At 38.5% G+C, this 25,764-nt stretch overlaps 1 protein-coding gene across 2 annotated transcripts; it reads left to right on the top strand.

Moving 5' to 3' along the window:
- The first annotated feature begins 373 nt into the window (after window positions 1-373).
- lpcat1 (lysophosphatidylcholine acyltransferase 1) lies at window positions 374-25,196 on the top strand. Of its 2 annotated transcripts, XR_008648876.1 has the most exons (15): window positions 374-558; window positions 8,412-8,551; window positions 9,273-9,487; window positions 9,755-9,867; window positions 10,244-10,304; window positions 12,981-13,039; window positions 14,369-14,403; window positions 16,003-16,057; window positions 17,124-17,206; window positions 17,626-17,751; window positions 21,136-21,289; window positions 21,364-21,462; window positions 22,293-22,431; window positions 23,061-24,207; window positions 24,268-25,196. XR_008648876.1 is itself a non-coding variant. In XM_033975571.2 (14 exons), exons 1-14 carry the CDS (start codon window positions 472-474, stop codon window positions 23,192-23,194), a joined length of 1,500 nt encoding a protein of 499 aa, XP_033831462.1. In that variant the 5' UTR covers window positions 380-471; the 3' UTR covers window positions 23,195-25,196. The 2 variants fall into 2 exon arrangements, 1 of the variants encoding a protein (XP_033831462.1); XM_033975571.2 differs by having other exon boundaries at window positions 380-558; window positions 23,061-25,196.
- Window positions 25,197-25,764: the final 568 nt, after the last annotated feature.

The raw sequence follows: 25,764 nt of genomic DNA, 5'->3' as shown, positions 1-25,764 counted from the left end.
TCCCTCCTCCTCCTCTCCTCTGTCCCTCCTCCTCTCCTCTGTCCCTCCTCCTCTGTCCCTCCTCCTCTCCTCTGTCCCTCCTCTTCTGTCCCTCCTCCTCCTCCTCTCCTCTGTCCCTCCTCCTCTCCTCTGTCCCTCCTCCTCTGTCCCTCCCCCTCTCCTCTGTCCCTCCCCCTCTCCTCTGTCCCTCCCCCTCTCCTCTGTCCCTCCTCCTCTCCTCTGTCCCTCCTCCTCTGTCCCTCCCCCTCTCCTCTGTCCCTCCTCCTCTGTCCCTCCTCCTCTGTCCCTCCCCCTCTCCTCTGTCCCTCCTCCTCTGTCCCTCCTCCTCTGTCCCTCCTCCTCGTGGTGAGACCAGAGACGCCGTGTCCACTTCACACACTCAGAGGATGAACTGACTCTGCTCGGTCAATCTGCAGAACAGCCTCACTCCAGGACTTGTTTTTCTTTTTTTCATTTTTCTGATCTTCCATCATGAAGTCCTCGGGCGGCCGTCCCTCCAGAATCCCCCTGAACCCGTTTGTCCATGAGGTGAAGCTGAGCGCGGCGCAGAAGATCCAGGTGAGACTGAGGGGGACGAGGGGGTTTGGTTAATCAGACTGAAACACGTTTTTAGGCCAAACATTTGTGTCGTTCGTTGGCCCAGTTCTTTTTATAAATCGACTTCACGTTAAATCGACGCAGAGCTGCACTTTTATAAACTCTATTCATGTTACGGGGTTTTTCCAGTTTGTTATTTGACTGAGACTTTGATTAAACACATTTGTGAACTATTTGCATTGGATTTGGAGCCAGAGCACTGCACTTTTACACTGAGACTCTACAGAGAAATCCTCTGGTTACTGGGCAAATATCAACACTAGATCATTGAATTTGCTTTTGATCGACCTGGATTCATGTTTATTCAGGATCATGCAGATGTGGATCAAGTACTGCATTTTGTTACTTAAGTAAAAGTACAGAGATAAAAGTTTACTCGAGTAACAGGTAAACATCTAATTAAGTAAAAGTACAAGTAAGAGTAAAAAGTAAAAGTGTTGTTATTCAAAAATGAGACATATTTTGGCCACAGTAACAATATGAACCGATGTATACTTTTAAAAAAATGAATTTTGTGTTTTTATTTTTGTTTCTTCAAAGCAGAAACTTGAACTCGATAAAAGTACAGACAGAGGTAAAAAGATACTCGAGTAAAAGTACAGACACAGAGGTTAAAAGATACTCGAGTAAAAGTACAGACAGAGGTAAAAAGATACTCGAGTAAAAGTACAGACAGAGGTAAAAAGATACTCGAGTAAAAGTACAGACACAGAGGTTAAAAGATACTCGAGTAAAAGTACAGACAGAGGTAAAAAGATACTCGAGTAAAAGTACAGACAGAGGTAAAAAGTTACTCGAGTAAAAGTACAGACACAGAGGTAAAAAGTTACTCGAGTAAAAGTACAGACACAGAGGTAAAAAGTTACTCGAGTAAAAGTACAGACACAGAGGTAAAAAGTTACTCGAGTAAAAGTACAGACACAGAGGTAAAAAGTTACTCGAGTAAAAGTACAGACAGAGGTAAAAAGATACTCGAGTAAAAGTACAGACACAGGAGGTAAAAAGATACTCGAGTAAAAGTACAGACAGGTAAAAAGATACTCGAGTAAAAGTACAGACACAGAGGTAAAAAGATACTCGAGTAAAAGTACAGACACAGAGGTAAAAAGATACTCGAGTAAAAGTACAGACACAGAGGTAAAAAGATACTCGAGTAAAAGTACAGACACAGAGGTAAAAAGATACTCGAGTAAAAGTACAGACAGAGGTAAAAAGATACTCGAGTAAAAGTACAGACACAGAGGTAAAAAGATACTCGAGTAAAAGTACAGACACAGAGGTAAAAAGATACTCGAGTAAAAGTACAGACACAGAGGTAAAAAGATACTCGAGTAAAAGTACAGACACAGAGGTAAAAAGATACTCGAGTAAAAGTACAGACACAGGAGGTAAAAAGATACTCGAGTAAAAGTATTACATGAAAAACATCTATTTAATTAAAAGTATTTAATTACCCGTTTAAAAAATGTACTTTAAGAGTAAAAAGTAAAAGTATTTCACATTTGTAGTGTCAATGTGAGATATCGATTAAAAAATAAACATATTTTAGTCACAGAAACAAAACAAAGCGTAATTTTTCTCATGAAGTTTGTTTTTATTTTAGTTTTGCTCAAAGTTTGAACTCGAAAACCTTAGTCAAACATGATAAAAAATAACCCCATAAATCAGATGAAAAGTACTTTTTACTTTTCAGTCCTGTTCAAAAATGTACAAATACTGCTCTCAAATGTACTCAAGTAAAAGTAAAAAGTACACACTGTAAATGTACTTAAGTAAACTACAGATACCTAAAACTCTACTTAAGTGCATTATTTTACTCCTTGTACTTTGGTTCCATCTCTGGTTTAGACAAACACTGATTAGTCGTTTTTTTATCGTGTTAATCCTGATGACGTCGTTTCAGATCCGTGTCGTTCCGGAGGTTTCACTCGGGGCGTTCGTCGTTGCTCGGGGCGACGTCTGTTAAACACGTTTGGTCAGTTTTGGTCTATAATTTATTTCCATTTGTGTCATTTGTGAGGATTTGCACACGGGTCGCTCTTCTCTGCGCAGACGTTCTTGAGGTTTTTGAGGACTGATGTTTGCAGAGTCAGATACACAATAGATTTATTTTAATACAACAAAACAGACACAGGTGCAGAACAAACTGACCCAGGGCGGGTTAAGTTTCAAACAAAGTGCAAACGTAACACACAGACGTATTTAACTGAGGATCAATGTGACCTTTAACCCCCCGAAGAACCAGAAGACTCCACAGACTGTATAAAGAAGAGAGAGGAGGAGAGAGAGGAAGAGGGAGAGGGAGAAATAGAGTGAAAGTCAACAAAAAAACAAATAAACCGATAACACGATACATAGGAAACGAACAATAAAACAACAAACGTAATATTCTGTCTAGTTACTGTTAAATACCAGGGAGGAGAGGTGGGTTTTCAGTCTTTTAAACACTGAGAGGATCTATAGAGGTTTATTTTTTTATTTTTTTTATTTTATTTATGAAAAAAAGTACAGTACAAAATATAACAGGAGACAAAGAAACAGACAAGAAAAAGATAAACCTGGTGCAAAGGACAAGAAACAGAAATAAAACAATGATCAGAGCAGGGGGCGGGTTAAAGGGGCGGGGTCTTACGATGAGCTAATGTTTTATTATTGAGCAGATAAAATGAACGAAAGAGTTTAGTTATGTTCATTTTGACTTTTATTCACTGATTCTGAAGAAATCGTCTGGGAAAAACTATTTTTTCTGCGCGTTGTGGTGATGTAATGGCGATGATGTTTGTTGGCGATTCTTATTTATATAAAACGCCCCATGAACGATTACGCTCCACCCGTTTTATCACGATAAACAATATTAATGTTTATTGTCCCGTCTCTGATTGAAATGTCCATATTTGAAGTTGGAACCGTCTTTTTCGGGGTCAGTATTTTTATTGTGTTACTTTTTCTTTGCACCACTAGGACATTTTCGGTTATTTTTTGTCTATAACATAAGTTTTAACCTGTAAAAGTTTGTATTAATAACTTGTCTGACAGATTTTTAACAATATTGTAGATTTATAACAGTGTTTGTGATTCAAATCTGCTCTTTTTTTGTGTCAGTGGCGTAAATCAGTTTCAATATTATCGTTTATCGTGTATATTTACTTCAGTGATATTTTCAACTTCAAAAAGTGTTATCGTGACAGGCCTAACAGCAAAATATATAAAAATAGACACAAAAGTAGTTCTAGTTCTAGTGCTAGTGTTTATAATGTGTTATGTAAGTTCAAATCTCAACTCAAATGTCATAAAGGCCTAATATGATTGAAAATTTAGAAAAATACTCACTGAAACAAAGAAAAGGTAAAGGTAAAATCTTGTTCCTCTGTCAGATATTTCATTTCATTTTTGTATTTATCGTTGTATTTATTTATTTATTATTATTATTTTATTTTTATTTTTTTATTTTTGTATTTATTTGTTTTATTTTTTATATATTTTGTATTTATTTGTATATATTTGTTTTATTTTGTATTTATTTTTATTTTTTTGTATTTATTTTGTATTTATTTGTATATATTTGTTTTATTTTGTATTTATTTTTATTTTTTGTATTTATTTTTTGTATTTGTTTTTATATTTATTTTTATTTTTGTATTTATTTTTATTTATTTATTTATTGTATTTATTTTTTTTATTTATTTTTTATATTTATTTTTATATTTATTTTTATTTTTGTATTTAAGATTTATTTTAATATTTATTTTAATATTTATTTTTGTATTTATTTGTATTTATTTTTGTATTCATTTTTGTATTTCATTTTATTTATTTTATATTTATTTATTCCACATATTTTTCTCCTTATTTATGCTTGAAAAGGAGTCCTGTGTCTTCCATTTGAACGTATTTCAAACATAATAACTCATAATAATACGTGAAGCCGCAGTGAGTTGTTTTTGTTGTTTTTGTTGTTTTTGTATAAACACACTTCACATTAGCAGCGTGGACACGTCCTGCAGCGACAAAAAAGAGCCGTCAAACCGCTTTTGTAATAAGAGAACCACGAATGACAGACGAACACTATTACTGCAACTACGAGTCTGTGTGTGCGTCTGAGACAGAGACAAGTGATGTGGGTTTTTATGGACGATATCGAGAGTTTAGAGCAGATTTTGGTCATTTTCCCCCATAATTACATGATTTTAAATGAATAATAACATAAATACTGACTGTACGTTTTACTGCTCTGCGTAATTTAACTATAATAAGGAAAAATAAAGTCCATAGAAGTTATTTTTTGGACGTTTGCAACAGGATTTTTACTGCTAACCCATAATAAAGCCATTTACAGTTGTCCCTCATTATATCGCGGTTCACCTTTTGTGGTTTTGCTGATTTTTTTAGTGTTGGATCGCAGTGTGACTCTGAAGTGCTGTACGTTTGCGATTTGTTTTCTCCCCGACAAAACCCACAATGTCGATGAAACGTTCTGCACCGACAAAGACGCCTACGAAGGTTTGAACTTTGAGAGAGTTTAAACGAGAGAGAAATGTGAGAAAATGTTAACGCCTGTGTGAGAAAAGAGTATAAAGTGTGTGGTGAGGGGTTTTACAGACAAAAACATAGAGAATAATGTAAAAAATAAAGCTGATACTTCACAGATTTCGTCTATTGTGGGTTATTTTTTAGAACGTGGGAGAGTTATTTCATGTTTATCCTGTTTGATATTTCATTTCATTTTTGTATTTATCGTTGTATTTATTATTTATTTATCTGTATTTATTTTTGTGTTTATTTGTTTTATTTTTGTATTTATTTTTATATTTATTTTTGTATTTATTTTTATATTTATTTTGTATTTATTTGTTTTATTTTGTATTTATTTTTGTATTTAATTGTTTTATTTTGTATTTATTTTTGTATTTATTTGTTTTATTTTGTATTTATTTTATATTTATTTTTATATAAATTTTTGTATTTAATTTTTATATTTATTTTTGTATTTATTTGTTTTATTTTGTTTATTTTTGTATTTATTAGTTTTATTTTGTATTTATTTTTGTATTTATTTGTTTTATTTTGTATTTATTTTTGTATTTATTTGTTTTATTTTGTATTTATTTTTATATTTATTTTGTATTTATTTTTGTATTTATTTGTTTTATTTTGTATTTATTTTTGTATTTATTTTTATATTTAGTTTTGTGTTTATTTGTTTTATTTTGTATTTATTTTTGTATTTATTTTTATATTTATTTTTGTATTTATTTGTTTTATTTTGTATTTATTTTTGTATTTGTTTGTATTTATTTTTATATTTATTTTATATTTATTTTTGTATTTGTTTGTATTTATTTTTATATTTATTTTTATATTTATTTATTTTTTTATTTGTATTTATTTTTGTATTCGTCCATTGTGGGTTATTGTTTAGAACGTAGGCGAGTTATTCCATGTTTATCCTGTTGTTTGAGTCGTTCCGGTCTCACAGTCGGACTCTTTAAATATAATGAACCTCGTGTTATTATCTTCTCTCCGGGACACGGCGCTGTTCAGACCCGAGTCTCGCTGTAGGGGGCGTGTCCTCGTTACATCATAAACAAACACGTCGTCAGGATGAAACGTTTGGAATCGACCGTGTTCACATGTTCCATAAATATTCACTTCTAATTAATATTTTAATCATATTTGGAGGTGAAGCAGATGATCCGAGTCCTAGAATCGTACGAATCCTGAGACGCAGCAGCTTTAAAAAGACCCAAATACAACAGTGACACAAAAAGTACTGTGTGGACTAGAGCTGTTTGGGCCTGTAGTCGTTTTTTAGATCAGTCGTTTGTTCGATTAATCGGTCAGTGGAGTCTCAGTTGATGTTTAGTTTATATATAGTTTTTGTTTTTTGTTTGTTTTTTATTGTTTGTGTTTATTGCGCTGAAAAACACAGAAAAACACATGTCTCTGCTGTGAGTGAGCTCGCATCTCCACAAACCTGACTCTCACTTGACTTGTAATTGTTTCCATGGGGATGTTGTTTCTATGGCTGCGTATAAAAGTCCACAGTATGGCATTTATTTTTAAACTTTTTGACGTGTCGCCTCGAGTTGCACGTTGTTTAAATTTAGAGTTTATATATTTTTGTGTATTTTTTAAGTATTTCTATTGGACGACAGCAGAAAGGAACAAACTGGAGCTTTAGTGTTTCTGATTTTATCGACTTTGGGTCTCGTTTAGTCGATTAATCGATGGAATCTCAGTCGATCAAAATGTTTGATAATCGGCTCATGATTTTATTTAGATTTTAAAGATTTCTCTGGGACGACAAGAGAAAAGAAACAAACTGAACCGTAGTTTATCTTGTATTTTCGTAGTTTATCTTTTATTTTTGTAGTTTATCTTGTATTTTTGTAGTTTATCCTTTATTTCCGTAGTTTATCTTGTGTTTTCGTAGTTTATCTTGTGTTTTCGTAGTTTATCCTTTATTTTTGTCGTTTTTCTTGTAGTTCCGTAGTTTATCTTGTGTTTTCGTAGTTTATCTTGTGTTTTCGTAGTTTATCTTGTGTTTTCGTAGTTTATCCTTTATTTTTGTCGTTTTTCTTGTATTTTTGTAGTTTATCTTGTATTTTTGTAGTTTATCTTGTATTTCCGTAGTTTATCTTGTGTTTTCTTAGTTTATCTTGTATTTTCGTAGTTTATCTTGTATTTCCGTAGTTTATCTTGTATTTTCTTAGTTTATCTTGTGTTTTCGTAGTTTATCTTGTGTTTTCTTAGTTTATCTTGTATTTTCTTAGTTTATCTTGTGTTTTCGTAGTTTATCTTGTGTTTTCGTAGTTTATCTTGTATTTTCTTACTTCCTCGTCCCTCCCTCTGTGAAAATATCCTCCAGATGATTCTTGGAGGCTGATGAGCTCGTTCAGGGAAAACCTTATTACTGCTGATTTATTGATGAGCAGCTGCTGAGCCACCTGGGCTCGTCCACAGACACGGAGACGGAGGGGGAGGGGCCACAGGGGACACAGGTGACGGAGGGGGAGGGGCCACAGGGGACACAGGTGACGGAGGGGGAGGGGCCCCAGGTGACACAGGTGACGGAGGGGGAGGGGCCACAGGGGACACAGGTGACGGAGGGGGAGGGGCCACAGGGGACACAGGTGACGGAGGGGGAGGGGCCCCAGGTGACACAGGTGACGGAGGGGGAGGGGCCACAGGTGACACAGGTGACACAGGTGAACCATAATGACCGCACTGTCGTTTACCTGCAGGAAAACTGTATAACTGTACTGTTCTCTGAATATCACCAAATGAAAAGAGTAACTGTACAGGAATAGTTACTCTAAATGAATATTCAGACTACATGTACTTGGTGCATGTATTTATGTACTTTATGTACTTTAGAGTCTGTGTTATCTACTACAGGCCTGACCAGACTGTTCTTTAAAGCTGATTTGCACTGATGGAAAAGTCTGTGTTATTTTTCATACTACAGTACATTTCTCGTAGTTTATCTTGTATTTTCGTAGTTTATCTTGTATTTTTGTGATTTATCTTGTATTTTCGTAGTTTATCCTTTATTTTCGTAGTTTATCGTGTAGTTTCATAGTTTATCCTTTATTTTCGTAGTTTATCTCGTAGTTTATGTTCTTGAATATCTCTGCACTGGCTCCTGTGAATCATTTCGATGCTTTGACTCGTCTGAAGTTCTGGAGTTTCTCTGTTTTGATGGAAGTTCTTAAACTCGCTGCTTTTATTTACTCCGACTTCCACTTCTCCGTCTCTTGTTCGTGTCATAATCTCATGTCGTAAACGTGTCACTTCTTCTCCTCCTGTTTCAGTTCGGCCTCATGTCCGTCACCGTGTTCCCCGTGCGCTTGGTCCTCGCCGTCGCCTTCATGGTGTTGGCCTGGGCGTTCTGTTACGTCGGCGCTTTGGGACGATCCAAATCTGTTCTCGGGCCAAAGACCTGGAGGACGAGGTGAGACGCGGGATTATTATCTGGATTATTGTCTGGTTTATTATCTGTATTATTATGTGGATTATTATGTGGATTATTGTCTGGTTTATTGTCTGGATTATTATCTGGATTATTATCTGGATTATTATCTGGATTATTGTCTGGTTTATTGTCTGGATTATTGTCTGGATTATTGTCTGGATTATTGTCTGGTTTATTATCTGGATTATTATCTGGATTATTATCTGGATTATTATGTGGATTATTATCTGGTTTATTATCTGGATTATTGTCTGGTTTAGTACAAATCCACGTTTATTTCTATAACACATTTAAAACAACTTCAGCTCAACCCAAGAGATTCACATAAATGTAAAAAAACAAAACAAAAGAAAAAAACAGATACAAGATGCACTGGAAAAGAAAAAGAAAACAGCAAGAGGGAGAGAGAAGAGTGCAAAAGAGAGAAAGAGAAGAGAGAAACAGAGAGATACAAAGAGGAGAGAGAGAAAGAGAGGAGAGAGTGAGCGAGAGATACAGAGAGAGGGAGAAAAATAAAAACACAGATAACATGATACATAAGAAAAGGACAAGACCCGTCTGATACTGTCGAGTGTTAAATACCAGGGAGGAGGTTTCAGTCTTAAACTGTTAAACACTGAGAGGATCTGACAGACAGGGGGCGCTGTTCCATGGTCTCGGTGTTAATCAAAAGCTCTAAAACTATATCCTCTTCCATCAGATTTTTTGACTTTGGCGTTCGGAAGTCGATGAGGGCCATGTGGTTTTTCTGTGGGTTCCATTGGGTGAAGGTCAAAGGTCAAAGGGCAGATCCGTCCGACGCTCCCATCCTCGTTATGGCGCCGCACTCGGCTTATTTCGACGCCATCCCCGTTTCAGAGACTCTGTGCACGTTTGTCACCAAGGAGTCGGGCAAAGAAGTTCCTCTGTGGAGAAGTAAGAACCAGGACTAAACCGGGACTACACCGGGACTACACCGGGACTGAACCAGGACTACACCAGGACTGAACCAGGACTAAACCAGGACTGAACCAGGACTGAACCAGGGCTAAACCAGGGCTAAACCGGGACTAAACCGGGACTAAACCGGGACTAAACCAGGACTACACCAGGACTACACCAGGACTAAACCAGGGCAGGCTGCAGATGTGTCCAGACTGTTGCATTGTGGGTAAACGTCTCTGTTTGTCGTTTCTGTCTCAGGTATAATCGAGTACGTTCGGCCGGTGTATGTGCTGCGTGGAGACCAGGACTCCAGGAAAAGAACCGTGGAGGAAATAAAACGCAGAGTCACATCTGGAGAACCCTGGCCCCAGGTAACACACACAGAACAGGTAACACACAAAGAACATGTAACACACGCAGAACACAACAGAACACGTAACACACACGGAACAGGTAACACACAGAACACGTAACACACGCAGAACAGGTAACACAGAACACAACAGAACAGGTAACACACACGGAACAGGTAACACACAGAACAGGTAACACACACAGAACAGGTAACAGATTAAACAAAGGGGAGAACATTTCCACAATAAGATATTTTTAAAAAGACTAATCAAGACTGAAAAATGCCCCTCGCTCGTTAATGAAATTAGGACAATGGCGTCTCTGGAGATCGAACGTATCAAACACTTTCTAATTCTTGATTTCTAACCCAGTTGTTGCGTTTGTTCATTGCAGCTGATGATTTTCCCAGAGGGCACCTGCACAAACAGAATCGGACTCATTTTGTTCAAAGCCGGTGAGTGTCAGATCCTCCACCTGATGATGAGTGTGAGTGAAGAAGTGAGGAAGAGGATGAGGAAGTCACAAGGACGGTGTTGTGTTTGGTTTTATAGAGGACTTAAATAGATATATAAACATTTGGTTTTAGACTCTGTCCTTTTTATATGCACTATACAAACTCCCTCATTCAGTCTAAATAAGGAGACTTTCCAAAATAAAACTGAATCTGCTTTTATATCCTTCAGAAAATAGAGACTTTTGGGTAGTAATTTATTCGCTAAAACTGCCTCCTTGGTTTTTTTTTCCCGGCCTCATTAAACGTTTACATTTCAGCTCCGTGTTCATCTCAGTTCCGCTTCACAAATATCACCTCATTTAAACCAGTATTTCCTGTTAAACAAACCAGAGTTCAGACCAGTTTAAAAGTGTTGTGTTTGTAAAGGGAAGTGGTGTTTGCAGCGGAGCGTCCCCGTCTCTGCCCCGTCAGAGCTGTGTGAGTGGAGTCCATTGTTCGGATGAGTCTGTCTGATCCTCTTTCTTCCACTTTGTAGTTCTGTCGTTTTCAGTGAGGCCTGACGGTCGCTCTGATGCACCGAGGGGACGTTTGCTCTGGAAGTGAATTATTTGGGCTCATCATGTGAAAACGAGGGCTTCGTGATGTTATAATTTGCACATTTTCACTGGCATTATTCATCTAAAACGGCTTAATAAAAGAAACAAGTTGTATCTGTATCAGGGCCGGCGCTAGCTTTTAAGGGGGCCCTAAGCAGAATGTGTCTTTGGGCCCCTGGGCGGTGGATGTACCTGGGCTCAGCTATTGGTGATTCACATTTGACGACATTCTGACTCTGCTCTCATCACTTTGTCCACTTGTGTTTGTATTTATATGACCAAAACACTGAAATGTTTGAATCTAACTTGTAAAACAGCCGTTCAAAAGTACGTCAGCAGACATTTTGCTACTCTATATATAAAAAAAAAAAAATGTAAATGTCTTTATAGAGGGATCACTGTTTCTAGCATAACTTTACATATTATATTATTTTCAGTACAAATGTAAGGGCTGTTGGGGGCCCCCTGGTGGCTGTGGGCCCCTCAGCAGCTGCTCATTCTGCTTATAAGCTGCACCGGCCCTGCTAGTACTTCTCTAATGTGTGGCTTTAGTTGCCTCTTCTTCAGGTCAGATTTATGGTCAGTGCATTGAGAAACGGAATAGTTTTGAGGGAGTTTATTTAGTTTTTATTGAGTGAGTGTGACGTCACCCACAGAGTTCAGATCCAAATGAATTCAGTTCAATTCATTTTATTTTTATAACACCCAAAATCACAACAGTTGTCTCGAAGGGTGTTCATGTTTTGGTTGATGGGGAAACCGGAGGAAACCCATCCAGACACGGGGAGAAACATGAAAAACTCCACACAGAAAGGCCTGGGCGACCCGGGGATCCAACCAAACCCTCTGCTTTGAGACATGAACCGCTCAGCCACCGTGATATACACACAAAAACAAAACAACAGGAAAGATCAGACAAAACAAGAAAAATCGGCCAGGCGAGGAGGAGGAAGACCAGACGAGGAGGAGGAGACCCAGGAGAGGAGGATGAGAGCCGGGCGAGGAGGAGGGCCAAGCGGGGAGGAGAAGAGGGTCCAGCTGTCATCGGGGCATCTGAAAGAGTTACACTCTACAGGGGGAGTGGGACAGGGGACAACATGTGAATAGCATTGCTGATGAGAAAAATAGGACAAAGCAGAGGATAGTGCTCAGGTTGCCATACTTCCCCCAGCTAGTTACTCCTACTGCAGCCTATCTTATCCCGGGTTTTAATGTCCCTAACTCCCTCACTATGTAACCTGGTCTATACCGAAGAGGAAGGTTTTAAGCCTAGTCTTAAATACAGAGACTGTGGGGGCCTGTTTAACATCAGCAGGGAGTTGATTCCATAGCACAGGAGCTTGGTAACTGAATGCTCTCCCTCCCACTGTACTTTTGGACACTCTAGGAACCACTAATAGTCCTGCATTCTGAGAGCGGAGTGCTCTGTTTGGCTGGTACGGGACAATAGCATCAATAGCAAATGAAGCTCATTGAGGCTAGAGCAGCTGTAGCGGCGAATCTGGAGCTGAGTTTTATATTTGGAATTCTGACCGCGAGTATCATAGCAACCAAAGAGCCAATCCAGAGCGAGGCTGTTGAAGGTAATGCCCCCTTCCCGCTCGCACCACTGGTTTAGCAAGGAACAGGCGCTTAGCAGTGCTGTCAATCAAACCTGTTGCTAACGCTAACAGGAGCGACATCGGGAAAGAAGGACCTGATTTGTCTGTTATTAATGTTCATATCTTGATTTACAGACACAATAGTGAAATAAAAACCCCAGGATCATGTAGAGGGTTAATACGAACATTTAAGAACAAAATGACGAGTCTCACAGTTTTTCAATAGAAAGTGAATTGGAGCCAGAGTCGATGGAGCTAGCAGGTTAGCAATGTCCGTTTATATATACAGTCTATGATCTTTAGTCAACCAAAATGTCAAATGTCCAAACTGATATTTAGACGGCTCAACAATGTGGACAAAATGTGTTGGAAATGTGAAAACCTTTCGTTGCACAGCCTACAGTTTTAATCTTTGAGCCTTCAGTGCCTCGTTTGAGCTCATGTCTCTTTAATAACAACAGCTCTCCATTGTGTTCCAGGTTCTTTTATCCCTGGACTTCCTGTTCAGCCGGTCGTCCTGAGATACCCAAACCCGCTGGTACATCTTTCTTCGGTCTCATTTGAATCCATTGCGTTGATCAGAGCCATTAGCGGTGACCACACATGACACAGATCCTCACCCGAAAACACATCAGGTGTCTTTGTCCCTCTGCGCTGCCCCCTTGTGTTGAGTGACTTCATGTTTAGTTGGGGTGATATTCCATCCCTCATCTGTCAGCCTCTCTCGCTCACGCAGACCTACAGGTGTCACATGTCCCATTCAGCACCTCCTCTGCCGCTCTCATTAATTATACATCACGTCTATTACACAATTTTACCTCAAGAGCCTGGTCCTCAGAGTTTGGTTTAGGTCACTGTTCAGATTGGGCTGTGAAAAGAGGTTAAAGGTCATATATTTTCACAAAACTGACTCTTGTAGCTTTTAGTCATGTTATAATGTTGTTAGCGCATCAAAAACAGACCTGGAGTTGTGTTTTGTTTCATTCACACATGTTTGAGTCACACTTTATTATTAGTCTGTAACATCTACAAACCTCAAAACGCTCTGTTCCACCTTGTGATGTCATCAAGTGGTAGTTTACAAGCTAACACCTACCTTTTTTTTTTACCTTTAGTTCAGTAAAGATGAGCAATTCCAGGGCAGAAATGATCCAAATGATTCTAGAAATGAAGGTGTGTGGAGTTTAAAAACACAGTGGAGCACTTCCTGTGACATCACAAGGTGGAACAGAGTGTTTTTGAGAGTGTTTGAGAGCCTAAATCTGCAGGGTTGGTGCGTTAAACGTGTGTGAATGAAACAAAACATAACTCCAGGTCGGTTTGTGATGAGGAAAATTACTAAAATTGTCTTAAGTCAGTCAACTAAAGTCCCCAACTGCTCGACCGTCTCAAGGAGTCCCCCAAGGTTCAGTTCTCGGCCCCTTGCTTTTCATATCTACATCCTGCCTCTTGGTCACATTAAACGCTGCCACGGTCTTCAGTTCGACTGTTTTGCAGACGACGTCCAAGTCTACCTGTCCGCTATGTCAGTAACTCCACCCTTATCACCTGCATTTCTGCATCAAACTTCCTCCAACTCAACTGCGACAAAACAAATGAACCACAATCGATCCCAAAACCTCACGTCTCCATCGACAGCTGAGGTTGTGTCAAATCACCTAAACATCTGGGTTCTTTGACAGACAGTACATACCTCCAACACGTACGTCACATTTGTTTCTTTACCGTCTTTGCGTACACGTACACAGTGTCCACACTCCGCTCGTACAGTAGTTGTGACATAACCCGCGGCTCAGATTCTGGTCTGACTTCATTCTGAGACACTTGTGGTGTACTGTCCTCACGTCTCGCTCCACCTTCTCTGCAGGATACTGTTACCTGGGCATGGCAAGGTCCTGGAGGGTGAGTGTCCTGTCCTGCACATCTTCAACACTATGTTTTATTTCTACATGTGTTTGCCTCACAGTTAGACCTAAAGGTGCAGTATGGAACTTTAATGGAAGGGGGTACACCACCTGCTTCACCTGGAATGTTCTATGGTATTACATTAAAGGTCCTGTTTTAAACAAAATGGACTCTTGAGAGGTTTAAGCCATGTTATAATGCTGTTCCTCCTCAAAAACAGACCTCGAGTTGTGTTTTGTTTCATTCACAGGTACACACAAAATGCTCTGTTCCACCTTGTGATGTCATGAAGTGGTAGTTTTCAAGTTAACAGCTCCTTTTGCCTTTAGTTCAATACTAGATTGGCAATTCCAGGAGCTGAAATGATCCAAATGATTCTAGAAATGAAGGTGTGTGGGGTTTAAAAACACAGCGGAGCACTTCCTGTGTCACCACATGATGACATCACAAGGTGGAACAGAGCGTTTTCTGCAGGGGGTGTGTGTGTTAAACATGTGTAAATGAAACAAAACACAAGGTCCAGGTCTGTTTGTGATGAGGAAATGACATTAGAACAGATAAAAAATTATAAATAGACCTTTTAAACGTATCTATCTCCATGGAAACAAGCAGGTGACACCAACAGGCTACGTTACAGGTCAGATCTGTGGAGATGAGATGGGTTAAAGAGTAAAGACATATGTTTTCAAGGCGTTTTCCAGCAATAAAAACGCATGTGAGCTAGATTTATTTAATGCCTTACTGTGGAACATTCTAGGCAACGATGGCATCGTCAACAAACCCAACAATAATATCACTTATCGGGATAAAAAAGCTTGACAATAATCGTTCGTGGGACAAAAATGACTTATCCACAGGGAAGTCAACAGGGGGACAAAGGGGGCTGTTGTCCGGGGCCCCAGGGTCTTAGGGGCCCCACAATTGGGCCCTCTTTCTATTAATCTGTATTACAGGGGCCCACGTGAGGCTTATTGCCCCGGGCCCTGCTCATCTATAGTATTTTCTGTTAAAGTCACAATTATTCATAAAAACTTGAATCATTATCGTGATGTTATTGTTAATCGTAATTATTTTGGTCATGATAATTGTCCCAGGCCTAACTCTACTGTCTCTGTCACACTGGTCTCACACATGTGTCTCTTTCACACTGGTCTCACACATGTGTCTCTTTCACACTGGTCTCACACATGTGTCTCTTTCACACTGGTCTTACACATGTGTCTCTTTCACACTGGTCTCACACATGTGTCTCTTTCACACTGGTCTCACACATGTGTCTCTTTCACACTGGTCTCACACATGTGTCTCTTTCACACTGGTCTCACACATGTGTCTCTTTCACACTGGTCTTACACATGTGTCTCTTTCACACTGGTCTCACACATGTGTCTCTTTCACACTGGTCTCACACATGTGTCTCTTTCACACTGGTCTTACACATGTGTCTCTTTCACACTGGTCTTACACATGTGTCTCTTTCACACTGGTCTTACACATGTGTCTCTTTCACACTGGTCTTACACATGTGTCTCTTTCACACTGGTCTTACACATGTGTCTCTTTCACACTGGTCTCACACATGTGTCTCTTTCACAGGCTGAAAATCCTGTGGCTCACCCTCTGCCAGTTTCATAATTCTTTAGAGATTGAGGTAAGATTCTGTGTAGACTAAACCAGAACTAAACCAGGACTAAACCAGGACTAAACCAGAACTAAACCAGGACTAAACCAGGACTAAACCAGAACTGAACCAGAGCTAAACCAGGACTAAACCAGAACTAAACCAGAACTAAACCAGAACTAAACCAGGAATAAACCAGAACTAAACCAGAACTAAACCAGAGCTAAACCAGGAATAAACCAGGAATAAACCAGGAATAAACCAGAACTAAACCAGAACTAAACCAGAACTAAACCAGAGCTAAACCAGGAATAAACCAGGAATAAACCAGAACTAAACCAGAACTAAACCAGAACTAAACCAGAACTAAACCAGGAATAAACCAGAACTAAACCAGAACTAAACCAGAACTAAACCAGAGCTAAACCAGGAATAAACCAGGAATAAACCAGAACTAAACCAGAACTAAACCAGAGCTAAACCAGGAATAAACCAGGAATAAACCAGAACTAAACCAGAATTAAACCAGAACTAAACCAGAACTAAACCAGGAATAAACCAGAATTAAACCAGAACTAAACCAGGACTGAACCAGGACTAAACCAGGACTAAACCAGGACTGAACCAGGACTGAACCAGGACTAAACCAGGACTAAACCAGGACTGAACCAGGACTGAACCAGGACTGAACCAGGACTAAACCAGGACTAAACCAGGACTAAACCAGGACTAAACCAGAACTAAACCAGAACTAAACCAGAACTAAACCAGAACTAAACCAGAACTAAACCAGAACTAAACCAGGACTAAACCAGGTCTACATAACTGAATAAAAATCATAGTCTGAGAGTTTACATTTGTTTTGACACAAACATGATCCACGTTTCATCCACACGTTTGAACTGAATCTGTACTTTGTCCTTTTATTATGATCGATTTTCCCCAAACAAACTGACACTTAATTGATGTAAAAGTAAAACTACCGCACATATTTACCATAACTACTGTCCAACCAAACCAAGTGATAATTAAAAATACACAAAAAAACTGTAGTTCTTAATATTTTGAGTTGAAATTATGTTTTTTTTTCTCGCAGTATTTACCTGTGTACAACCCATCAGAAGAAGAAAAGAAAAACCCCGCTCTGTTTGCCGAAAACGTCCGAAAACTGATGGCAAAGTGAGATTCTATTTGATTTCTTTTATTGAATTACGTCTCTATTGATAGCGTCATCACCATTCCCCGGGAGTGTGACGCTAACTGTAGGCACTGCTCTGTCTGCGGCTTTATTAGACTTTAATCTGAACTTTGTTTTAACACAATCTGACCCTAAAACTACAACAGACGAGCTGAGTTGTGCTGTTAAACAAGTCTGTCTCATTCATTACAATCACAAGCTATTTAGCATTAGCATTAGCATTAGCATCAGCCAACAGTTTTTCCGTAAGTCGCTCTCATCTTTTCGTTCAAATCAAACTCCTAAACAGAAACATAAACGCTCGGATTGATCGCACTTTGTATTTTTTTTTTGTGGCTTTGTTTTGCTAACGTGTGCGTCGCGTCACCGTGGTTACCGCTAACTGCCGAACGTTCCACAGAGCGCTGGAGCTGCCTCTCATAGACCTGGCGTTCGACGACTGTGACATCACGGTGTCCGAGGGGCCGCTCAGGATCTTTAACTTCAGCTCTCTGCTCGAGTTCAACCAGATGGTGGTCCGCCTGGGGTGAGTGCCTCGCGTGAGTAACTGTAGACCAAGGGGAGTACCTAAAACCTCGGCATTTCGTCCGACTTAGCATTCCTGTAACCATGGAAACCACTTTTAAAGGTTCTATGTGACACAAAATGGACTCGTGTGAGATTTAAATCATGTTCTAATGTTATAAACGCATCAAAAACAGACCTGGAGTTGTGTTTTGTTTCATTCACACATGTTTGAGTCGCACTTTATTATTAGTCTGTAACATCTACAAAGCTCAAAACGCTCTGTTCCACCTTGTGATGTCATCAAGTGGTAGTTTTCAAGCTAACGCCGACTTTTTTTTACCTTTAGTTCAGTGGTAGATCGGCAATTCCAGGACCTGAAATGATCCAAATGATTCTAGAAATGAAGGTGTGTGGAGTTTAAAAACACAGTGGAGCACTTCCTGTATCGCCACATGATGACATCACAAGGTGGAACAGAGTGTTTTTTTTCAGTTTGAGAGAAGAACTCAGCCTAAATGTGCAGGTTTGTGTGTTAAACATGTGAGAATGAAACAAAAACACAACTCCAGGTCTGTTTGTGACGAGGAAACGACATTATAATATAGATCAGAAAATAGTGTCAAATGAGCCTTTAAAGTGTTTTTCTCTTCTCCTGAGCTGCTGTCGCCAACTCTAAAAGAAAAACAAACAGATTTTTTGACAAGACAAAGCTGAATTTTGAATTTAATTAAAATTATGACAAAAACACATTCAGTTTTTCTTTTACTTTCTGTTGATGCATCTGAGGCTCCATTTCCTCCCAACAGTGACGTCAAACAATGGACATTTTTTGTTTGTCATTTTGTAAATAAATGTTGATTTTTGACAGTATATTTTCTTCAGAATCAAGGTCTGGACCAGGGTCAGGACCAGGGTCTGGACCAGGGTCTGGACCAAGGTCTGGACCAGGGTCTGTACCAGGGTCTGGACCAGGGTCAGGACCAGGTACTGGACCAGGGTCAGGACCAGGGTCTTCATGGTCAGGAACAGGGTCTTCAGGGTCAGAATCGGGGTCTTCAGGGTCAGAACCAGGGTCAGGACCAGGGTCAGGACCAGGGTCTGGACCAGGGTCTGGACCAGGGTCTGGACCAGGGTCTGGACCAGGGTCTTCAGGGTCAGGACCAGGGTCTGGACCAGGGCCTTTAGAGTCAGGACCAGGGTCTTCAGGGTCTGGACCAGGGTCTTCAGGGTCGGGACCGTGGTTATTTTTTAGGATTATGTCTGAACCTTATATTTGCTGTATTCACATTTGCTGATTATAAATTAAACTCTCTCCAGGATAAATACAACACGCAGCGGTTATTTAGTTTGGAGTGACATGCGACGCTAAGCCCCGCCCCCGGATGAAATGCCAAGTATTTAGAGAGTCCCTTTGGTGCCAGAGTGAAGCAGCATCCACCAACACTGACACCTGGTGGACAACATGAAAACACCACTTTCCCTTGTATTTTCCTTCCCTTTTTTCTCTACTGAACTGCTCCAAAATGTTTTCTTTTCTGTCTCTGTGGTTGTAGAGGACGATATAATGAGCAGGGACAGGCCCGTTCACAGACATTTGGAGGCCCGGGGCAAAAAGTGTCACATGGGCCCCCCTCTAATATCAGCAAATAGGAAGAGGGTTCAATTCTGGGCCTCTAAGACCCAGCGACCCAGGACAACAGAGCACTTTGTCCTGCCCGATTGCAACATTTTGGGCATTTTCAGTTTGTCTCATGAGTGAAATGTCAGCTGATGTTACATTTGTGTTTTGGGTGGTTCTTCAAACATCCTCAAACTGACAGGACGTCCGAGCGCACACACGACACTTCAGGATCGCACACAAACACATGACATTTGACTGGTTAAATATAAATACAGTGAAACCAAGTTGAACGTACGTTACAATAACACGTTTTGAAGTGTGAGAGTAAATATAGACGATAAACGATAATATTGAAACAAATTTATACCACTGAGCATAGACTGTATATATCTTTTCTTAATTTTTTTTTTTTGTTATTTTTATTTTTTGTTTGTTTTTTTTAGTTGGGGTTTTTTGATATTTTGAGGTTGTTTTTTTAAAAATATTATTTCTATTATATATTTTTTGTTATGTTGAGTTTCTTTTTTTAGTTTATTTTCTTTCTTTTTTTAGTGTTTTTTTATTTTGAGGTGTTTTTTTATTATTTCTATTATATATTTTTTGTTATGTTGAGTTTCTTTTTTAGTTTCTTTTCTTTCTTTTTTTTAGTTGGAGTTTTTTAATATTTTGAGGTATGTTTTTTTTTTAGTTATTTCTATTATATATTTTTTGTTATGTTGAGTTTCTTTTTTTAGTTTATTTTCTTTCTTTTTTTAGTGTTTTTTTATTTTGAGGTGTTTTTTTATTATTTCTATTATATATTTTTTGTTATGTTGAGTTTCTTTTTTTAGTTTCTTTTCTTTTTTTTGTTTTTTTTTTATATTTTGAGGTTTTTTTGTTGTTGTTTTTTTTAGTTATTTCTATTATATATTTTTTGTTATGTTGAGTTTCTTTTTTTAAGTTTCTTTTCTTTTTTTAGTTGTTTTTTTTATATTTTGAGGGTTTTTTTTTGTCATTTTTTATTATATTTTTATTTGTTATTTTGACTTTTGGGGGATTTGCTATTATATTTTTTGCTTTTTGAAAAAACTGTGTCCTCTCTCTGTCTCTGCTGCTTCAGACTCATTCTGGTCTTAAATGTTCGTATTAACCCTCTACATGATCCTGGGGTTTTTATTTCACTATTGTGTCTGTAAATCAAGATATGAACATTAATAACAGACAAATCAGGTCCTTCTTTCCCCGAGGTCGCTCCCGTTAGCAACAGGTTTGATTGACAGCGTTGCTAAGCGAAGGGAAAGGGGTGCTCTGGTTTAGGGATGCGACAATAAACAATAATATCATTTATCGTGATAAAAAAAGGGTCGAGAACGAAGCGTGCGTCCGTTCACCGCGCGTCACTTCTTCTGCGGGAGAAACAAGGTCTATTTTCTTAAAGTTCTGCGATAAAAGCTGCAATTGGGGGAAAAAAATCACCTATAACTTTATATTTGTCTATTGATATTCAAAGAGAAACATGAATTCTTTACTTTATTCAATCTAAACAGAAATAAACGGCTGCAACGACGACGCCTTGACTCTTCTTTAATTAAATAATAAAGAATTAAAAGTAAATATGTAATTATTCCCGTGTCCGTTTTACACATTTAGCTCGTTAGTCCGCAGACGTCACGGTTTCTAGGCGACGTAACGTAAACGCAGCCTTCATTGGCCGGGTCCTTCGAGCGACACTGCGACGTTTGCGAATCGAGACGCGCCCAGACTCCTCCCTTTGCCGATTCTTCCGTTGTGTCCTATTTGCAGATTAAAAGGTTCCACTAACCCCGCTGTCCTGGGACGTCAGGCCGAGGAGGCGCGCCGGCTCCGTGGAGAGGGGTTAACCGTGGAGGACTTCGCTCAGCGTCTGGGTTTATCTGTGAGTGACAAACTACGGCAGGTGCACGGCGTGTTCGATCAGGTACAAGCGCAGAACCGACGAAAGACACCAACGATTTTACACGATTATGTCATTTTAGTTTTGTATTTCCACAGACAGAAGATGGACTCATCGATTATAGACGTTATGTTATCGCTTTGTCGACTGTGTATCAGCCCAAAAAAACGAAGGAGACTCTCAAACTGGCATTTAAGGTAACGTACTTTGATTGTGTCTCTATGGTTCTCATCTCTGTGGATCATTCTGTTATAATTTACACATTTTAAATCACAATATTCATCTAAAACGACTTAATAAAAGAAATAAATCCGCTGACGTCCGCGTTAGAAAACTGCGGTGTCCAATAGGAGCTGACGTCGCCGTAAACGTCATCACAGTAAAGAGGCGTGTAGCTGTAGCGCCCCCTATGGACAGATGCACGTCGCACTAGAGCAGCACTTTTTTTTTCATTTGTATCAAAATGACGACGCGACGCTGCCGAATCCTACGAGTATCAAAGATTAAGAAAATAAAACTGGAGAAGGAAGTGCGGACGTCACAGGGGGCGTGTCACAAAATGGCGTCTTAAAAATAGTGGATTAAAGATTAAACTCAAACATGAATCAGTCCAAATAAAACTCCAGAGGCTCAACGAGAAGAAACGACTAGAACACGGAGGAAAAGTCCATTTTGCAGAACACGTCTGACGTAAATAAGATGTACGTTACTTTGACTAAAAAGTTCCACAGTATGGTTTTAAAGGCATCTAACTCCATGGAGACAAGCAGGTGACACCATTGGGTCAAGTTACAGGTCAGATCTGTGGTGAAGCGCCTCCCCTCACTCTAAGAATGCAGGTTTTTCAAGGAATTTTGGAGCAATAAAAACACATTTAATTGAACAAATACAATGTAAATAGGTTTAATGCCATACTGTGGAACATCCCAGGCAAAAACATAAGACTGAGAACCGGTGACAGACCCTCCACCTGAAAAGTCACATATTGGATCTTTAAATCACTATATAATTGGTGTTTGTTTTTTAGATGTACCAGGATGAAGACGATGGAAGTGTGACGGAGGAAGACCTGGCGGCCATCTTGGAAATAATGCTCGGAGTTGAGAAAGTGGATCTGAGTGGACTGTTCCTGTCGCTGCAGGAAGAGACGGGGAAGATCACGTACGGTGAGGCCTCCAGGATCAGACCTCAAGGATCAGACCTCAAGGATCAGACCTTGAGGATCAGACCTCAAGACTAACACCACAGATTATTTATTTATGTATTTATTTATTTAATGCAAGACACACAAACATAGTGACCGGTCATAACAAGACACAACAAGACGTAACAAGGTGTAACATGACGTAACAAAACAGAAAAATGACGTAACAAGATGTGATTTGCGTGATTTTGGGGGGGGGGTTGGTTGGGGACAGCAGAGGAAAGTGATAGTGTTAGTAATTCGTAATTGAGAAGAGAAGATATAGAGACGTAAATGGGAGGAAAAAATGCATAAATACATTTAAAAATACACTACTACTATAATAATAATAATAATAATAATAATAATAATGATAATAATAATGATAATGATAATAATAATGATAATAATAATAATAATGATAATAATAATAATAATGATAATAATAATGATAATAATAATGATAATAATAATAATAATAATAATAATAATAATAATAATAATAATAATAATAAAATACAAAATAAATACATAATTAATTAGGTCTTGTAGTTGGTCAAGCCCAGTTTTTTTTTTTTTTTCTAACTCCGCTTTTCTTTTTTTTTTTTTCAGATGAGCTGTGTGACTTTATCGACAAACATCCAGACTTCACTCAGAACTACATTCGCTTCAAAAACCACCCGAGCGCCTTCTGCTTCAGCCGAGAAAGAAGCAGCAGCAGCAAAGACCAGAAGAAGAGAGACTAAAGACGCTTCACGAGGAGAACGCGGCGTCACGTGAACAACAATGACTCTGATGTTGTGAGAAAATGAACTCTGACCCCTCGACCGGAGCAGAGAGCGAACGGAAGACTCAGAAAGACAGAGGGACGTGGACGAGGGTCTGTCTGAAAAGTGACATGTCAACACTTTAATGTCCAAACTAAAGCCTGATTTGGGGTTTTCTGTCTAAAAAGTTACTCTTCAAATACTCCTCCTCCTCTGAGCTGTACACGTTTTATTTGTCGTCCATTTCACAAATCACAAAGGTCAGAGAAAGGTCAGAGAAAGGTCAGAGAAAGGTCGGAGAAAGGTCAGAGAAAGGTCAGAGAAAGGTCAGAGAAAGGTCAGCCTCGTCACACAGGGTCAGGGCTGGAGGAAGTACTCGAGTCTGTTACTTATAATGAGCAAAACAATACTCAAGTAAAAGTAAAGTAGTAAAAAATCTATTTAAGTAAAAGTACAAATACTGGTGCAAAAAAATCCTCAAGTAAAAGTATCACATAAAAAATCTATTTAAGTAAAAGTACAAACACTGGAGCAAAAAATAATCAAGGAAAAGTAAAGTAGATTTTTTCATCTGATACTTTTACTTGAGTATTTTTCCTCCAATATCTGTACTTTTACTGTAGAGTAGTAGATTTTTTCATGTGATACTTTAAGTAACAGTACAAATATGTGAGCAATAAAATACTCAAGTAAAAATATCACATGAAAAAATCTACTTCGGTAAAATTACAAATACTGGAGCAAAAAATACTTGAGTAAAAGTAAAGTTTTTTATGTGATACTTTTACTTCTGTACTATCTGTACTTTTACTGAAGTAGATTTTTTCATGTGATACTTTAAGTAAAAGTACAGATACTGGAGCAAAAAAAAAAAAAAACTCAAGTAAAAGTATCACATGAAAAAATCTACTTAAGTAAAAGTATCTGTTTAAAAATGGACTCACCTAAAAATGTGTATGTATTTGTAAGTGTATTTGTAAGTGTATTTGTAAGTGTATTTGTAAGTGTATTTGTAAGTGTATTTGTAAGTGTATTTGTAAGTGTATTTGTAGTACTTTACTCCTTTTACTTAGTTACGTTCCATCACTCCCCGTGTTCCTGCGTCACATCGATGGACGTACAGAAGTGTGTGTTTATATCTGAGGTTCCGTTCCTCTTCTGCTCGTGTCGTTCTCAGCCCTGACACTTCCACGTGACGACTTTAAATCCGTTTGTCTGCGTCACATCGAGCTGGAGACCTGTGCGTTTACATCTGAAGACACAGACGCCGTATTAAAACGATGTTCTAGTCGCACGTTCTGTCCAGTTTGACCCGTCGCACGTCGGTTCTGTCACACTCTGGACTGTGACCTTTAGATTCTGTTACATTCTCACTGTTCAAAACACAAATCTGGATGTGTAAAATGAGAATTCACGTTGCTTTAATTATTTATGGCTTTTTGAAATATTTATTTTAAAATATTTTTCTAAATTATGTGTGTAAATATTTAAATAAACATGTTATATTTGAAAAAAACAAAAAAACCACAACACATATATAATTAATGTGTCTACCTCGTCCCAGAACAGAGACGTGTTTTTAAAGGCTCTTTGTTTTTAATCCAAACCGTCTCTGAGGTTTTATATTTAGTCTGATTTTCAGATGTGGACAGTTAAATTACATAATATATAATGTGTGGTGTTAAATAACTTCACTGTTTGAAAAGCAAATGTACGGAGCCCGGTATAGGACATTTTTAAACCACAAGATAATATCATGTTCCCACACGATATCATCGATTATCATGAAAGAACCACATATTGTTTTTATATTTTAAGTTAAATATCTCATGCACTCGTGGAAATATATGTACAGAAATGATTATGTTCCCTCAAGACAATATGTTGTTTTATTTTGTAAATATTCTTCTTTCATTCGTCTGTGGGGCTCTGTACAATTGTGACTTCAGAGATTTATCAATAAAACATCCAGAGTAAAGTCTTTGTTCTTTATAAACAGTTTGTTGGTGATGAACAAACAGAATCATGATTCATATAAAATGCTCTGTGTCTTCAGCAGCTTCATATTTTGAGTTTGAGCAAATTCAATCATTTTTAAATCAGATTAAATTGTGTCAACTTTAGAAATAAAATGCCACATAATTACACAACTGATAAACAAACACACACATATATACACACACACACATATACAGGACCAGCCCAGCAGACTGAGCAGCTGCTGAGGGCCCCGAGGCCACCAGGGGGCCCCCAAGAGCCCATACTGAACATAATGATAGAAAAGTTGTTTTATTTCTGAAAACTAAATGTCACTCTGGTGTTTATATCAGTCTAAATTTCCCTCTAAGATGATTCGATGTGTTTTATTTCCTGTAGTTAAATCTGAGCTGCTACATTTGTTTTGAGTCGGGCAGTGGTGTGGACAGCTACATGTGAAGGACCCCTCCCTCCAGGTGCACTCTGGGACACTGAGGGACATTTGAATGAGTGTTTTACAAACTAAAAGACTCAAAGTGAAGTGAAGTTTATCTAAAGTTCAGGACAATGTT

The sequence above is a fragment of the Periophthalmus magnuspinnatus genome, chromosome 11, assembly GCF_009829125.3.
Source record: "Periophthalmus magnuspinnatus isolate fPerMag1 chromosome 11, fPerMag1.2.pri, whole genome shotgun sequence".
NCBI lineage: Eukaryota > Metazoa > Chordata > Actinopteri > Gobiiformes > Gobiidae > Periophthalmus > Periophthalmus magnuspinnatus.
Note: the sequence above shows the minus strand (reverse complement) of the source record. Positions and strands in the feature narration are given on the sequence as shown.